The 16868-nt window shown below is 49.5% G+C and overlaps 6 protein-coding genes; 3 read left to right on the top strand and 3 right to left on the bottom strand.

The window, feature by feature from the left end:
* Positions 1 to 29: 29 nt before the first annotated feature.
* FFUJ_07498 (uncharacterized protein) lies at positions 30 to 794 on the top strand (the record flags this gene model as incomplete). Its single annotated transcript, XM_023577757.1, has 1 exon — positions 30 to 794. One exon carries the CDS (start codon positions 30 to 32, stop codon positions 792 to 794), a length of 765 nt encoding a protein of 254 aa, XP_023430770.1.
* Positions 795 to 1011: 217 nt separating this feature from the next.
* Positions 1012 to 2925, bottom strand: FFUJ_07497 (related to ATPase family protein; the record flags this gene model as incomplete). Its single annotated transcript, XM_023577756.1, has 1 exon — positions 1012 to 2925. The coding sequence occupies one exon, from the start codon at positions 2923 to 2925 to the stop codon at positions 1012 to 1014; it is 1914 nt and encodes a 637-aa protein (XP_023430769.1).
* Positions 2926 to 4463: 1538 nt separating this feature from the next.
* FFUJ_07496 (related to NUP133 Nuclear pore protein) lies at positions 4464 to 8747 on the top strand (the record flags this gene model as incomplete). XM_023577755.1 has 4 exons in its annotated part: positions 4464 to 4805; positions 4866 to 4935; positions 4994 to 8377; positions 8431 to 8747. The coding sequence occupies 4 exons, from the start codon at positions 4464 to 4466 to the stop codon at positions 8745 to 8747; spliced, it is 4113 nt and encodes a 1370-aa protein (XP_023430768.1).
* A 943-nt stretch (positions 8748 to 9690) lies between these two features.
* On the bottom strand, positions 9691 to 11252 carry FFUJ_07495 (probable translation initiation factor eIF-2 beta chain; the record flags this gene model as incomplete). XM_023577754.1 has 3 exons in its annotated part: positions 9691 to 9860; positions 9920 to 10748; positions 11241 to 11252. 3 exons carry the CDS (start codon positions 11250 to 11252, stop codon positions 9691 to 9693), a joined length of 1011 nt encoding a protein of 336 aa, XP_023431444.1.
* Positions 11253 to 11581: 329 nt separating this feature from the next.
* On the top strand, positions 11582 to 12429 carry FFUJ_07494 (uncharacterized protein; the record flags this gene model as incomplete). XM_023577753.1 has 3 exons in its annotated part: positions 11582 to 11844; positions 11908 to 12251; positions 12326 to 12429. The coding sequence occupies 3 exons, from the start codon at positions 11582 to 11584 to the stop codon at positions 12427 to 12429; spliced, it is 711 nt and encodes a 236-aa protein (XP_023430767.1).
* A 599-nt stretch (positions 12430 to 13028) lies between these two features.
* Positions 13029 to 13562, bottom strand: FFUJ_07493 (related to NCE102 protein; the record flags this gene model as incomplete). The annotated part of the gene is made up of 1 exon (XM_023577752.1): positions 13029 to 13562. The coding sequence occupies one exon, from the start codon at positions 13560 to 13562 to the stop codon at positions 13029 to 13031; it is 534 nt and encodes a 177-aa protein (XP_023430766.1).
* Positions 13563 to 16868: the final 3306 nt, after the last annotated feature.

Raw genomic sequence — 16868 nt, 5'->3', positions numbered from 1 at the left:
ATGTTCATTTCCCTTGCAGACTGTTCATTATGTTGACTTTGGAGACTGGTGGGGATTACAAGTTAAGGCTGCCCGCCGGCACCAAGCGAGCATGGAGGCTCCCACTAAGCCGAGCTTCCTCTTTCAACCTTCATCTTCGCCAACAAGCTGTAATAACCATGTCCACCGCAATACCTTCAATCGCCTGTCTAGGCGTTATCGGCCGAAATGTCAGTATAAAACACCAAACTGCTATGATTCTCACTGAACATCCGCTGACGCGCCATGGCTACACACAGAACAATCCCCTCCATATCTCCATCTTCCCCTCGCTCGATCCAGTAACAAATACGTTCGCTCCGATTCGCACACCTCTCCAGTTCTCCCTCCTGCTCTCTTCCACCATCGATGTCTTTGATCTGCGCGCAAAGACCAACGCAGTCTCAGGGGTTGGCCTCTCGGGAGACTTTGGGCTTCTCCACGCTGTGGATGACCGCCTTGCCGCCTACGGCTTCGAGACCAACACAGGCGTTCGAATGGTCTGTCTTGTCGATATGCGCGGTCGGCGTGTCGATGGTAATGCCCCGGTAGCTGCAAGTCGGGGCGCTGCTGCAGGCCTACGCGATGCTGAGCTTAAGCCCGTGTTTCGCGCCATGCAGCATGCATATGTCAAGTTGTTACAGAATCCATTTTATGACCCGGATGAGCATGCTCCCTTGGGCGGGAGAGGGGGCAAGAAGATCACCAGTCGCAAGTTTGCTGATGACATAAAGAGGATAGGGGAGGCCTGGACCCCAGGCGTGACAAACCTCTAAGCTGAGCTCGGGTTGGGTAGTGTATGAGTAGACCAAGCAAGATACAGGTGCATGGCGTTTTGGAGTCTGGCATAACGGTATAGCCGGTCATAGACTACCTAGATATTGCTCTCGTATGAGCAACTGATTTTCACGGAATGGGTTATGTCTGCTTGTTTTCAAGTAACTGTATGCACTATACGCTTGCTTCTCTGTTATTCAGCTGGGTGGTGGTGCTCTACGCTCTCCTGTCGGAGTTCCTGAGATCCTCGACCCTCCATTTTGATAACCCAGCCATCTCATCAACCTCCAAACTTTGGCCCATGCCTTCATTCTCGCTCAGTCGCTTAGCGCCGATCTTATGTTCAAAGCGCTGTGAGACTTCACCTCCCTCCCAGTGCCGAGCCTCGATAGGCAGCGGTTGCCACCAATCTCCTGTCCTGGCATGCCACTGTGCACTGCACAGTTCCCATAGCCGAGAGGTTGCTCGCTTATACGCGAAACGCTCATCCTCTCCGGTAAAAGCACTGGTGTTTGCAAAATCAACCGCCTTTTTTTGTAATCCAAAATCAGAGTCTTGGTCGGGATCATATGAGGAGGTGCTCGACTTTGTGTCATAATAGGCAACATTCGGTCGAAATGGAGACATTTGATCTTGATAGACTTCGGCAATTGTTTCGGATATGAGGTTGTCTGGCTCATTTGCGCTGTTTGTCTTCTCAATCGCGGGGGTTTTCATCTTTGGGAAGAAGAGAGTATCTGGTGGGTTTCCAGCTCGGATTATCAGTTTGCAGCGAGCTTCGTATAGGGCATCTAAGAGCGTGATGAAACGCCTAGCTTCATTCTTCTTTGCGTGCGTGAGAATGGGAACATTATCAATGATGAAGGTATGGTAAGTAGAGGCCATTGTAATGTAATCAGCTGGGCCGAATGTCTCCACAAGGCTTTCAAAGTCCCATAATACGTAGCCGTTGTAATGTCGAGGTGTGTGTACCTGTCGACCATATACCACTATGATCGATGGCTCCCATGGCAAAGGTTGAGGCCCCGTCCACGCCACAGCCGTCTCGACTCGTTCTCGCCATTTGTCCTGCTCATCTTTGGATAGATAATAGTTGACTGGCTTCTTGCCGCCAGACCCAGATTTGTCCTGAGTATGCACTTCCTGCATGCCGGCTTCACCTTCGACAGCATCTCCGGTCACAGCTGGCGGGCTGATCGTTTCCTCCTTTCTTCGCCAATCTCTAGCTCCTTCTATTTGCCAAAAGTCGCATCTAGCCTTTAAAACTTCAAGGAAGTTTGCGAAGTCGCTGGTAGATCCATATAGCTCCCCTCGGGCCCGAACTGCACTGCCAAAGAACTTGCGAATCAGCCCCCTTGTCGGTGCGGGCGTGTAATCAACTCCAATGGCATTTTGAAGCTCCTCCGGCATACGATTAGAAGATGCGATAAGAACGCCGCCAAGCTGAAAGAATGAGATGAAAAGATGACTGAGAATCTTGCTGGCTGCTTTATCAGGCAATTGAAATTCATCAAGAAAAAGGATTGGGGATTCGTCGACCAGCTTTTTGGCCATCCATAATATGGAGTAGTCTGTTTCGCCTTCACTGGCTCTGGAAGTTGTCTTTCGGTGCTGCTCGAGTTGTGAAATAGTGTACAGCATAAATGTATTGAAGTGCCACCTCCTCTTCCGCTCAGTTGGTAGGCCCTCAGCGAGTAAGTCAATGAGCATTGACTTTCCAGTGCCAACTTCTCCTGACAAGAATAATCCTCGAGGTGAATCTATCTCGATGGCAGATTCATGGTTTGTGAGTGTCCGTGTCAAAGCGAGACTCTCTTTTCCTTCGGGTGTTGAGAGGAGGTGCCTGAATAATGGGTTCCGCCATATTGAGTGATTCCGTAACGCAAGGATATTTTGACTATCGTCTTTTGCTTCTTCCTTGGGCTTTGCCTCTGTAAGGCGGGCTACTTGACTCAGGCGCTGGCGATACTCTGCCTGGGGGGAGTAGTCTTTAATTCGGGTATATACCTTGTGCAAGTGCCGTGCGAGCCTATGCTGAGATGGGTCAGGGGCGTAGAGACCAGCAGCAACATGAGCCTGATACTTGACGAGTGGATCAGTTATGACTACCGCCGTGGAAAACCGTCTCATTTTCAGGTTCTTATCAGCCCGTCACCATGAACGTTGAATGATGAGCTAATAAGTAGATGGATCTAGCGGGTTCGGCACAGAGTAGGCATTTAACAGGATCTTTGCTGGCCACGTGGTTTCGCTGGAGATCAAGGCTTCAAGATGGTTGATGCGGACGTTGGTAGTAGTATAATCTTTAGGATTATATCTAGCAACTGTACGTTGGAGTGAAGACGAAACCGTTGGACGTCATGCCATGTGGCGATTGTTGAATTTCACCATCATCTCTTCGACTTGGCCATTATCAGATCGGAAAAGCCATGTGCATCATCGACTTAAATTTAAGTGCCTTACCCTAGAGGTATGGAGGACTGTATATCACTTACAATTCCACAAAGCTCCAAGTATACCTTACACCAGTAACATGAGACCCTAACGGTATACTACAATATTCCATCAAAGAATCCCACCACAAACAACTTCATAAAGGAGAAAATCATTGCGAACCCTACCTATGACCTGCCTGACACCCGACATACCTGCCCTTAGGGGATGCGAGAAAACTGGGAAGATTGATTTTAATGGCAGAAAGACGGAGCTAATCTACCTACCTATATATTATAAACTTCAGGAAACTCCTTAGTAAGTCCATTTTTGGCATTCCCTGCCAAGGTCTCAAGTTTTCTTGGTCCCTAACTGCTTTTGCAACAATGTGCCCAGCATATTGCAACCAGGTTCCTTCGCGGGTAGTAAGAGGATAAGATATTCGCATATTTGCAAGGAAATCACCAGTAAAAAATAAAATAAAATAAAAACCTTTCGGTGAAATGATCAGATGCATTTGTGACACGAACAGAAAGAACCAATTGATAATGGTGGTTTGCACCCGTCCGAGGTCGAGTTCGACGGAACCGAATGGATGTATCGAGAGGCCAAGAATACCTGAGCGCAAGGCTTTGTCTCGACCTCAGCTCTGAATAAGGTAAGGTACCACAAGCCAAAAGGTACCTTAAACAGAGGCTCTGCAACATGGAAACCTTCTGCATGCGATCTCCAGTGGGGTACATAAGACTAGCGGCTGAACATGAAGGTTCTGATTGGTATTTGTGCGACTGACCAACTGAAGCTTTCAAGGGGCTTCAAGGCAATGCCAGCTCATAGTAGCAGCTCTAGCACACCTCGAGAAAGGCACCGTCCAGTTTTAAGCCAATCATAGCGCGCCAGACTCCGTAGCTAGGTTAACCAGCCAGCTTTTTTGTTGTTCGATTGGCTCCCGGTACACGCTTCGTCACTGCTCTTTACAGGCTTCGACCAGCACATCCCAAGGCAGGCCACGCCAGTTTTCTCTCCATCCATCACAAAGTCCACCGCTCACACTCTTCCGTTCACGTCGACGATCCATCACGATCACCCGTCACGTTGACGCCGCAAGATGCCTCTATGACCACGCGGCTGATTCCATCGCCATTTTGACACTACACGTTTTATTTCGCGACCTCTTTCTTTGTTACAACCATCGATATCGATCCCTTCCGTGTCCAGTTTGCGATCCACCCAAAATGTTTTCTCCATCTGTCGCTCAGGGTGGCCCTGCGACGGCAACTCGTTCACGCCGCCGCCAACGTCCCTTGAGCTCCGAACATGTCGCCCAGCAGCCAAAAGCCAAGAGACAGAGAGTTCCCTTGACAGAGCAGACTTTTGTCAACCCCGATGCCCAGCAGGACATGATCGAGGTAAAGACCGATGGCAAAGTCGCAACTCTACCTGCCAAAAACAAAAACAAAAACATCGAGCCTCCCGAGAGCCCCAGCCCAGTGCTGCGCAAGGAACTGAATGTCCGCGCGAAGAAGGCAAAGCATGGTGACCGCGCCGCTAACAAAGGCGACGGAAGTCTTGTTTTGGTAAGAATTGATTTTTTCTTTGTTGCGATGATGCTGCATATTAACAGTGAGATTGTCCAGACAAGCACAAACGCATACTGCGTCAGTAAGCTTCCAGCCCTACCTGATAGGATTCGTACAGATTGGTCCGGTAAGTCTAGATACCACAACTTTAGTTCTCGAAAACGTACTCATCCGTATCATCACAGCCTACCAAACTGCCGACATCTTCCCCACAGGCTATGCTCTTTCTCTCACCCAAACACACGCCCTTGTCTGGCCCTACACGTCGACATCGCAATCACCCGAAACTTTTTCCTTCAACCTCCCATCAACGTCCAAACCCAATGAATCCCTTCCTGTAGGATGCCTCGTATCGCCGTCTGCGTCCTCAGCAGAGCCTGGACTGGTTGTGGTCATGGGAGGTAGTGGAAAAGTCGTCTATTGGGAGTCGATTGCGAGCGCGGCTACATTTGTCTTCATGAAGAAGGATCGGACTGGAGTCGAGTACACTATATCGGGAATGCAGACTGGGGAAAAGGTTGTGGCTATCACGAACGCCGAATCCGCCGGATTTATCCTCACCTTCAACTCTGGTCGCCTTGCCTACATGAATGTGCGTGACGGCCAAGGCCGCCCTGCCATTTCTGTACAATTTCTCCGCAACAGCCTGTCGCCCTCTACAGGTGGAATCTTTGGCAGCATTCGACATGCTTTTCAACACTTGTCTCTCAAAGGAGATGTTGCAGCTGTCCGCGCGGACCGATCCTCCCGAACAGGCGAGAGAAACATCGTGGCCCTCACCAGCAGAGGCCGACTGCATGCATGGAGAGTCCACCGCGGAGGGCATAACGAGGTGATTGGCGACGCAGACGTGCGTGAAACTATCATCGCCGCCCTCCAGGAGACCGATCCCGCATCTCAGGAATACCCTCATGATTCTTTCGAGGCAGTTGATTTCACTTACGTGCCAAAGGGCTTGGAATCCAAGTACCTTGAGTTGAGTAGGCTCAGCGAGGCCATGGCCACCGACGATTCCTCGGTGCAGCATCTTCTGATACTTGTCAGCCTGACTTTGCGAAGTACGGCTCGCTACGCTTTAGTTGAAGCAATCCTGACACCCCAAGGATGCCAAATAGGGATGATCCGTCCCATAACTTCATATAGTGCACCATCTTCACCCTCCGATACCGCACGACCACGTCTATATCTTCCTCGCCCTGCCCTGGTTGCTTTCGTCGTCTTCGATCGCGCCACTGTCATCGCATCAATTGCTGTACCACCTCAGTCTCCTGAGTCGCAGCTCCAAACCGACAGTCACATTTTACCTGCCGCTTTCGAAGATGTTGTTGATTTCCGCGAAGACGATGTACATGAAATCATCGGCTCGGGGTTTGAAGAAGTTTCGCCAGCCCTTAGCCACGAAGAGCATCGGCTTCATCGACCTAGGACAAAGAATCCCGCTGTGGTCCTCATGGTTCGAGGTGCCGGCGCAGTGCGAATCGTGACAACTGACGTGGATAAGTTTGCTAGCGATAAGCCCCCCAAGGTTTCTGCGAAGAGCAAGATCGAACAGGCCGTTTTCTACGGCGTCAAACAAGACAATCCTCTGGTTTTCGACGGACGACAAGAAATCAAATTTTCTAACGAAGAAGTTGCCCATGCCGCACTTGAAGTTAGCCACGAGATCTTGAGCTCAAATACTCCTTTTATCTCCACTCTCCCGGCTTCGCTAGAGGACAATCTCCGCGCTCGGTCGACTGCACTGGAGAGATTGATAGCTCAGCTCAAGATCATGGGGGCAGACCTCGATCGTAAGACACGTTGGAGTCTGCTATATGATGCCGAGAAGATGCATGTAGCTACATTGCTCTGGAAACGACACGAAGCCTTCACTGCATCACGACCAGCGAATGCTAAGAAGAGTCTTATTGGTTATATTGTCGAGTTCATTCATCAGGATGATAAACACAACCCTGTTGCTGAGGTTGGTGAGGTTGATCGAGTTCGATACTGGTTTACTCGGGATGTTTTCCGTCTCGAGATACTTGTAGCTTGGGCGTATCAAGTCATCAAGACGCTCTATAGGGAGCATTTGCTTGACGACGCCAAGCTAACTTCAATGCTCCACGAAGCTATCCAAATCAACACTTGCACGCATGTCGCAGCGCTCGATTTCCGAAAGAATAGCTTAAGCGCTTACGGTCTTGGTTTTGAAGAACTGCGCCTAGGTATTCTTCGCGACGGATACGACGACCTTCCCGAGCCATGGACTGGTTCTCATTTCGTTGCCAACAACATTAAACGTCTGGTCGATCTCGCAGATCAATGGTTGCTTAAGGATCAAGATTCAGGTGAACCGGCCAGGGCTTCAAATCAGCAGGACCATAAGGTGAAATCCAAGATTTTCGAAGAAATGCCAACACTCGTCGATGGAATGCTTACTTCAGTTCTGGAATATGCTCGTTGGTCAGCAACGCGCCCTGATCTAAAGACCATGTCGCAGGAATTTGCTAAGCTATACAAGACGAGTTCATTTGAGAAGCCCCTCGCCCTAGCGCGATCAGGCAGGTGGGAGGAGGGAGCCTCTATCGCTGAGAAGCACGAATGCCTCCGTGCTCTCCCTATGATTTTGCTAGATCATATCCAAATGCTCGAAGATCGCCTTGCTGAGCCAGACTTGTCACTTGTTGAAACGCAAACCTTTAAACGACTGAGGGACAACAAGAAAGCCAAATTGGAGAACAGCTTCTCCGTCTACGGCCAGTCGTTTGCATTCCCGGCATACGAGTTCCTGCTCCAAAAACACGGAGTTGAAGCTGTCCTGGAATTCGATCTTGACAAATTGGGTTATAAGACCCAGTTTCTGCGTAGCAAGCCTGAACTGGCGCGAATATCGTGGATCAACGATGTGCAGCAGGAGAAAGACGTCGGCCACAGCGCAGACACTCTCGTAACCCTTGCACTTACCAAGGAACAGCAAGTATGGAATAAGAAGATTGAGTTGAGTCTCGGAAAGCTTGCTCTTCTTGCCGAGCTCGAAGAGAAGAACACTGGTTCGGGTGGCCTCAAGGTGAACGCCGACGAGGCGCGTGCCGAGGAGAAACTCAAGAAGGTCGACCAAGAGTTAGTTGCCATCAGGATCCAAGATCAACTCTACAACCAGGTTCTCCCCAGCACATACGATGCTGTGGATGACGCAGCAGCGCTTAATTTCGCGATGGAAGTTCATAGCATGAACATACCGCGGCGTCAGAAGGCCCAGCATCAGATATTTGAGGATGGCATGAGGCGGCTTCTGAAGCACGAGGCTCTGGATGCAATGACACTCATTGACCTCCTGACCCTGATTTACCTGAAGCCTGAGTCCCGCGCTGAGATTCCCAATCCATTCTGGCTAGCTCTTTTGGTTGCCGAGAGTAGCTGCCACAGTGACGAGGTCAAAGAGGCTAAGCGGATGATTTGGAGGAGACTATTTATACGCGATGATTGGGCTAAGATCAACGACACACAGCTCAAGGATGATCGTCAGGTGGTTGAGAGATTGGCAGAGACTGAGCTCTATTCAATGCTAACCGACTGCATCAGCTTCCGTAAGTGAAATGTTCATCTAACTTCTGGGGAACATATTCTGATTTGAATACAGAAGATCCACATGAGCCTTTCCGACCTCTGTCTCCGCACGAGGCTCTTGGTGCTTTTACCGAGAACCTCGACCGCCGGTTCCGCGATTTTGAGGCATCTTTCCGGACAAAGCTGATCGATATCATGAAGCTGGAGGATAAGATTCTCCATCAGCATGTGGAGAAGCATCGTCTCGGTGAATGGGTCCGCTCTACCTTCGAAGCCGCTCGAGTAGAGTTAGACAGCACGCTGGATAACGTCACTCAGAATGCTGCTGGCCCCCAAGTTGCCGAGCACAATACTGTAATGAGTGGCTCAATATTTGATTATGGCAGCTAACTCGCCAATTCTCGTGGGCAGCTCTAGGTCAGCTGCTGGGGAGGCTGATGCTCGACTCGTCAATCTCTCATATCTTTCCTCACTTGTACAGTACAAGGCTCATTCGAGATATGCCCCAAGTGGCATTGAGACATGAATGGCTGCCAGTGTTATGATTACGGCATATATCAACGCAGATGACTTCTATACACATTACAATGCAACACGCATACATGCACAGCAAAAAAAGGGGATTTTATTGTTGGCCTAGGAGAATAACCTGGGCATTGTTTTTATGTACTTATTTTGCGTCTGGGGAAAATCATCTGTTGCTACAGAGCTTCTCCCTTATGTACAAGCTGTTTCTCACATCCTAGGTAGTGGTGTGAGTACTAGTTCCCAAATTTCCAGAGATAACAGCAAGGGGTGGATTCGTGGTTGGATTACCACACATCAAGGCGTGTGAAATACGCTGTTCTCCCATTAATAAGACCTTTCGGTATGTAATTTACTTGCATACTTATTGTGTACACATCTACCTCGCGTCTCTATAAAATCATGGCACTCAACATATTCAAATACGTATCTTTGCTGTCACTCATGCATAAGCGACTTGTGGTTTTGGCTACAGTCTTGATTCATTTCGGCATTGTGTACATAATCCATACGCCACATCATCAGCCCGGTACCCGTTGTACGGTCCAGCATCACTCCTTTTGACCCCAAATACCATAATTTGCGGAACAGACGGCCATTAGCAATGCCTAAAGCAAAATCCGAAAAATGCATCCGTCATCGAGACTATACAGCTGAAGAAAGAAGCCGCTCATTTGCAGCATAGACTCAACTGCATAGTTAGAACGGAACACTGCCAAGATACATGCCCTCCCCAAAACACCAAGCCAAGAACCTTGTTGGCAGTGGGCGGGGCAGTATCGGAAGGAAGAGAAGATCGTGGAGCAGCTCAGCCCTGCATCTTTCTTCGCTTGCCGACCTGGGCAGAGAAACCAGTCTTGATAGCGGTAACACTTCGTCGGGAGCCGCAGTTGTTGCAGGTGATGAAGTAAAGACGGTTCTCACCCTTGTTGAGTTCGGTATCGGGGGATTTGCAGGTCTTGCAGGTGACATACTCGACTGAAAGAGGGGATAATCAGCAAACAGAAACCCGCAGTCGCAAAATTGCAAAAACTTACTGATGTATTTTCGGACAACGTTCTCGATCTGCTTCTGCTGGAAACGACCCTTGATGACCAACCTTCGGCTTCCGTCAACGGAACCGCTGGTGCCCAACTCGGCAAAAAGATAGGCGGTAAGATGCTCCTCAGTTCTCTTCATACGCTTAGAAATATCGGCGATATTGGCAAAGACGGTTTTTCGGTTGCCTTCTCGCATGCACTGGGGAGGGGGAATCTTGTAGCTCTTGGTTCCTGGGGAAGTGTGGTCGGGGTTTCTCTCGGTGAGTTGGTGGAAGAAGCGAGAAAGGAGCATGCTGTAGCCAATGGTCTTGGTCTCATCGTGAGCCCAAATGCCAGTTCCCTCGTTCATGTCACCCTCCTGCTCTTGAGGAATCTCCTCGACTTCCTCGCCCTCCTTGAGCTCAAGTTTCTCGAGCTGCTTAGTGAAGTCATCATCGCCCTTGGGGGCCTTCTTCTTCTTCTTCTTCTTCAGAGTCAGGTCAAGGCCTCCATCCTCGGCAGGTGCAGCATCGTCAGCGGGGGCAGCGTCGGCGTCGGCGTCGGCGTCGGCATCGTCGACCTTCTTTGACTTCTTCTTCTTCTTCTTGAGCAGGGAAAGGTCGAGACCACCATCCTCAGCTGGGGGAAGGTCCTCAGCGGCTGTCGTTTGCGAATCAGTAAAGGACTCAAGGGCGGCAGAAAGCGGCGGCGTACGAGGCGTATGGGACTGAGCCGTATCCTTGGGTTCTTCGGTAGCGTTGACCATGGTCACTGAACCGTCAGCGTCGACAACAACTTGTTCGTCGGTGAAGGCAACGGATTTGCGTGATTTGCGTTCTGTTGGTACCTGCAAATAGAATAAAAAGAATAACGAGGTTAGTAGGAAATTCGATTGAGGGATGCGGTGTTGTTTTGTGGCTGTAGAGGATAGATGATGATGTGAAGGTGGCGGTTGGGAAAATGTGAGTCAAAGGCCTAAACAGTAAAATAAATCGATGTCGAATCGCCTGCTTCCCCCCAGAAAGTGGTGTACGACAAAACCAGAGGTACTTTCGCCGCACCAACAAGAGGTAGTGGGGTAAAGGGCGATAAGAAGAACCTGATAGGCTCGTTGATGAAGCACTCGAGGGTTTTGGAGGGGTAAAAGATTGGGCCTGTGTGGTTCAGAGGGTACAAGACACGCCATGAAAAGCATGGCACAAGCATTTGAACTTCAAAGCCAGGCCTGTATTGTAGTAGGTAGGCACAGTAGGTTGTATTTCGTGTCATGTCCCAGCAGCCTCTTCAATAAGGGTTGGTAGGAAGCATATGTGCAATTTGTTGCAGGCTTGTCACTCACCTCGCCCTCCATGGTTGCTATGTGGCTGTTTCTTGATTTTGCTGTTAATGGCCAGTTGCTGGTTTATTGGGGTTTTTTGCTGGATGTGGGTGTCGCAAATGGGCGGCTTCTTCGTATAAGGTACTGCGAAGATCTTTGGCTTGGGGCTTCTCGCGCAATGATATATCGTTTGTATTCTTGGATCGCAGAGTTTGCGCGCGCTGTTGATACGCTTCCTTTGATGGATTTAGTTGTGGGTTTAGGATGTAGAGGGAGACCAGTCCAACGTTCTGGGCCGGGTGAGCGATACCTTGAGTCAACCAGAGCCCAAACCAAAGCGCAGGCGGCCCCCAAGCTTCACGATGGAGAGTCACGAGGATGTCCACGTGATGATCTTGAAAGTGGTCCGCACCCAATCAATCGAGAAGCTCGTTAGAGCTTCCCCCAGTTCTTGTCGGAGCCTAGCTCCGGGCCCCGATGCGACTACAGCCTTTACAACTGTAACGACTATCAATCCTCGACCGACGGGAGGTTCTATTGCTGATTATCGCGTCGCAAATACATCTGGTGATACGGCAGTGATCTCCGTGTACTGCACTGTACTTGGAACACCTGGGACTCAGCAGTCTTTTAACAAAGAAGTTACTCTAAAATAGCTAACTACCTACCTCTCAACCTGACGCCCAAGACCAACTTCACGACCCTCAGAAGGCATCCCCGAAGTCCTGTGGTTGGCAGACATATCCCGAATTGCATTGGCTGAGCGAATCTGTACTGAGGTCACTCACATCAAGACTGCCAACATGGCCGCCGACTCCTCCCTTGTTGACCTCCATGATGCGTCCATGTCAGATGACAAGGACGATCTGGACTCTCTCCCATCTATATCTACCGACGACATATACTCCGATACCTCCGATACCGATGCTCAAGCGGAGTGGGAGCGTAGCCTCGAACAACTACAATTGATATTGACAATGATGATTGTGCCCTGGATGGGTAAATACTTTGGTCGCAAATTTGCCTACTGGAGTGAGTAACTCATTCACTTACTTATATCACCATTTATCCAAGATTGATGAGTTCTCTAACCAGCCGTTGTCTAGGTTGGTCTCGATACATGGAGTGGGCGCATAACGTCGACATTCGATTGACAAATAAGGCGACCTTCAAGGCGGCGGGTGTTGTGGAAACAGCAGCTACGTTATAGGCATACTTCAAACCAGACGATCCGATCTCGATATGAATGGATGACCTGAGTAATATGCATGGCTTTCATAAGGTGTTGGGATATAAATATGCATATGTTTTCTTTCTTTCAATAATATATGATTTCAAATATGCTTGTTTCGTTCCTCCTGTCATCCAAGAGACTCTCTTCTAGCACGAACCTAGTGTATGAACAACCGGATATGCAGTGAAATCTTGAAACCCAAAAGGGTCCTTATATTAGAGTTTCATTCACTGCATGATCATTATCCTTCATCCAACACCAGTCTGAATGAGCTACCCGTCCCAACTCCCCTTCCGAAAGACTAATACATCTAACAATCCTGGTATAATAATCCTTAATGCCAAACGCTCTCTATATCCTAATGCAACTTGATACCGGCACTCGAGAGTTGGTGGCGCCCTCGGCGGTTTTGGTGTAACGGAGCTGTAGGAAGCACATGAATCGTGTTCCATAGAGTTTGTGGTCATGACGCTTGCGCTGATGGTACCAGAGCAAAGAACCAACAAGATCATGACCGGACGCCCTTTACGCAGCTGAGCCGTTATATTATGGTTTTCTGATGTGTTTAGGGCTCATCAAACGCTTGAAGAGATCTGAGACATTGATGGCCGTGAAGCGGCACTGCGGAGCGAGCCGAACTGATTGCGTGCAGTTCTGATGGTCAAAAGGAGACTTCCAGACACGCAGGCGAACAGGAACCATATGAAGACAGTGCTTGCTTGTAGTCGACGGCACCGTCCCTCATCACTCGCTGAGCCCCAGGCGATCCAGTCTCCAGGCAGAGCTTTGGGGTTAATATCTCCGCAGTTAACGACACGTAGCTTTGCTGCAAGAACAATAGCACCGATAAAGGTGAAAAGAACAGCTATGCCATCCAATGGTAGCTGCATGAGTGGTTTGTCGAGAGCTGAAACAAAGAAAGCGAGAAGGCCGACGATGCAAACGATCCAGCAGACAATGGCGATAAACATGATAAAGTTGACGGCAGCCGTTGCAGAGCCTGCGGCGTCAATATTTGACGCCATGACGTTGCCGATGAGAGCCGTTAGGAGGAGCGTCATGAGCAGAGCGACGCTGCGCAGGATCATTTGGATGAGGTTGTATCGCATGGTGGGCAACGGATGCTGGATAGCAGTGCTTGGTAGAGTTGATACGAGGTGTAGAACAGTAGTAGCACAACAGCCGTGGCACTATTACAGATGCCGAAGCGACTGCACTATGGTTGTGCACCTTGTGCAAGGGGTTGATCCGAGTGTTGGAAGTGGTGATTTGCAGAGGCAGTCTGGCAGCGGCAGCGGCAGCGGCAGATGGACGGACCTATGATTGATCGACAGCAAAGCTGGAGCAATGCGGGGATGAAGATGTCTAGTTACCTCAGAAGGCTGCGATTTTTGGTGGAGGATACATGTGGAGTTGAATTGAGGCGATTTGATGCGGTGCTCGAGACGTCTGGTGATAGGGTCGTGGTGGGTTATATCGTTGCTGGCGCATTGCCCAAGCAACCGTTGACACAGTACCTAGGTAGCTGTTGCAGGGGACAAGGGGATCATCTACATATGTTAAAACTCTCACACACATACATATTTTGTTCTAACCGCTCAATTGATTGTCGATACGAATACGCCAATACACAAAACCAGATGCTCAGACGAGTCTCATACAGTTCGTTTGCAAACGTTTGATCAATTCAGAGTTTCCGTTGCATCATCACCAGCTGTAACCATATGACGTGAACCAATCAAATCCACGCATGTCCTCGAGATGAGAGTTGACATTCCATAACCGCTGGCATTGAGACACATATACCGTCTCACTTTGAATGGAAAATTATCATCGTCGATTGGATGATATGTTTCCTGCATTCTTCTCAAGTAGTTGTGTCATGAACTGTTCGTTCATCTTCACAGCAAAGCTCAACGCTCTGCATGTTGGTCCATCTTTGGCCAACAACACCATGTTGTGCTGTGCCCCAGAGTCGCATGACACCAATCATGGTGGCTCCGGTTGCCAGGTGAACCAGGCCGATGTACATATATGTAGATAGATGTAAAGCAAGGTTACGGAGTAGTTAGAAGGCTGAATTATAGGTGGACAAGAGCTAGACCACTTCTAGTCCGCCGAGGTGATTGATTGCGGGCGGCTAACACGTCCCGTGGCCGTGCTCGGGACTATGACAGGTGATCATGAGACAGAATCAGACATTAGATGATTACATGCGACAATTAGCTACTGTTCTCAAGGAATCCACAGCTAAGCTCTAAAGAAGTCAATCTGCTAAATCGCCAGTCTCGAACAAGAACAAGGGTAATTCCGTCCCTCCCGCTCCCAGTGATCCGTCCCAATCCTCCCCGTTATCCATTGGTCGAAATACTCGATGTCTGAGCGCATTTGCATACCTACCAAGCTATAGTACAGTGCCTGAGTAGGTAGGTAAGTAGCTAGCTAATAAGGTACTCAAACTTTTGATCATTCTCGAAACCACAACCCGCATTGCCCATTCGTAATCCATGCCTGTCTCAGGATAGGTGCATACCAATTTTGGCCTCCAGCTGGATACATGGCTTAGGCAAGCTTTTGACATCCTCCGCCTCTGGCTAGCCACCGTAAAGCCATGACGCTGGGCCACTGAATTGAATTTCTCTCTCTACTTACTGAAGAGGCCCTTCCCTGCTCTATCCAACTGCCGTCCGACGTAGGCTTATCCATCCTCTCGGGACCCATCGATCGATCTTTGCGCCATCAAGACCATCGTTGGCTGTCAAATTTCGGTGGCGTCTTCGCCTTTCCAACCAGCCGGCTCGAGAAAACGCCCATGGAATGAACACAGCATCACAAAACGAAGCAATTCGCTGCTGCGCATCCATCACGAAGAACCCTTCACCGCCCTCTCCCGGCTTGGCTGCTCCTCTAAACCATCTTCCAGAAATCAGGGCCTAGCATATTACGTAGCCCGAATTGTGTCTTTCACTGTTCCACTCAGTGTTACTCAGCTGGTTGAAACATCAACATATGTACATATCTTCTTGTGAACTCTCAACTCAGTAACTAGATTGCCCATGACGCTAGGACTTGATTCAGAAAGGGTATGCATACCCCAAGATGGAAAAGGAGTGCTACTCATTGTGTTTTAGATGGGCCGGATGGCGTTCCATAGATCTGCAAGACTGAACGAACCGATCTATCTAGTGGATCACGAATCCCGATAATTCACGGCAATCTGAAGAAAAGAAGCCCCAAGATGCATGTCATAACTAGGTCAGCTGCAAGACATCGTTCATTGGAAAAGGGCGGTCAGTGGCATGCATAGCGCCAAATTGAACTACCTACGGCTAGGTTAGCAGGTCAACATCACTGTACGCCAGCCATTACCATCCATCCAGCTGCTCGCTATTGGACAAGGTCACCCTTGCTGCAGCTGTCAGTCCCTTGCGCGGACCAGGATACCTGGGTAGATCCGCTGTCATGATTCACAGCAAAAAAGAGCCTCATCAACTTCATCAGTCAGTTGGACAAGTATCAAGGAAGCATATTGGAAATGTCATGTCTTGGTAGATAGATTCAGTAGCGCGGCGGCATTTCTGCTCACCGCTTCAATTCACTAAAAGGCGTTGCTCCCACGTACCGAGCCACTGGTTGACCGACCATGTCGGCGGCCACTTACCAGAAACCCAATAGCTGCCGCCCATGTTGTCCGCATACTATGTAGCAACTTCGCCCAACCTCTCGGGTCCTTACTTCCACAGATTCGGGATATTTCATGCCCATCTCCGCCATATCGGGCTTAGAATCGCGGCCAAGGACAAGAGAACCACCCACATTCGACATTACCCCTTTCTCTAGGCCTCTTAAGGTAGGTTAGCAGGTTGTTGGCGCTCTCCATCGGACTCGACGTACTGGATACATGGGCACTGGCTAGCAACGCCCTTTGATGAGAGGTGTGAAGCAACTAAGCCTTGCTTGGCGTCGAGTTGTTCCATTTTGCTCGGTCTCGCTCCCGCCGTCACGCTTTTCGCACTGCCCGACTTTCCCCTTTGAATCAACATGCATTGCCTCTTCCGGAAGTCTTCTGGAAACCCCATCTTCACCTTGATACACACACGTCATACTCCCCTTAGGCCTCCCCGAGCATTAGAGTTTCCAAACATCAACTTACCGACTTTCTGGACTCCCCAAAAGGTTCACCGCCAACGAAACTGGTACAGGGCCTGGCCTTGAGACACCCCCATCTTAGTAGGTGTTCTCTGAGCCGCGATTCTACGCTACGCTGCGCTACCCTACCCTTCAACAGGTGTTACGCGCACAACATCAGATAAAATACAAATACAATAGTGGAATCGTGACTATCGGTAGTGATATTTCAAGATCTCAACGTTCGAACTAAGTGCCTTTCCCAAGCCTCAAACCGGAACACCTGT

Source organism: Fusarium fujikuroi, chromosome FFUJ_chr05, assembly GCF_900079805.1.
Source record: "Fusarium fujikuroi IMI 58289 draft genome, chromosome FFUJ_chr05".
In the NCBI taxonomy this organism is placed as follows: domain Eukaryota; kingdom Fungi; phylum Ascomycota; class Sordariomycetes; order Hypocreales; family Nectriaceae; genus Fusarium; species Fusarium fujikuroi.
This window is presented reverse-complemented; position numbering and strand designations above follow the sequence as displayed.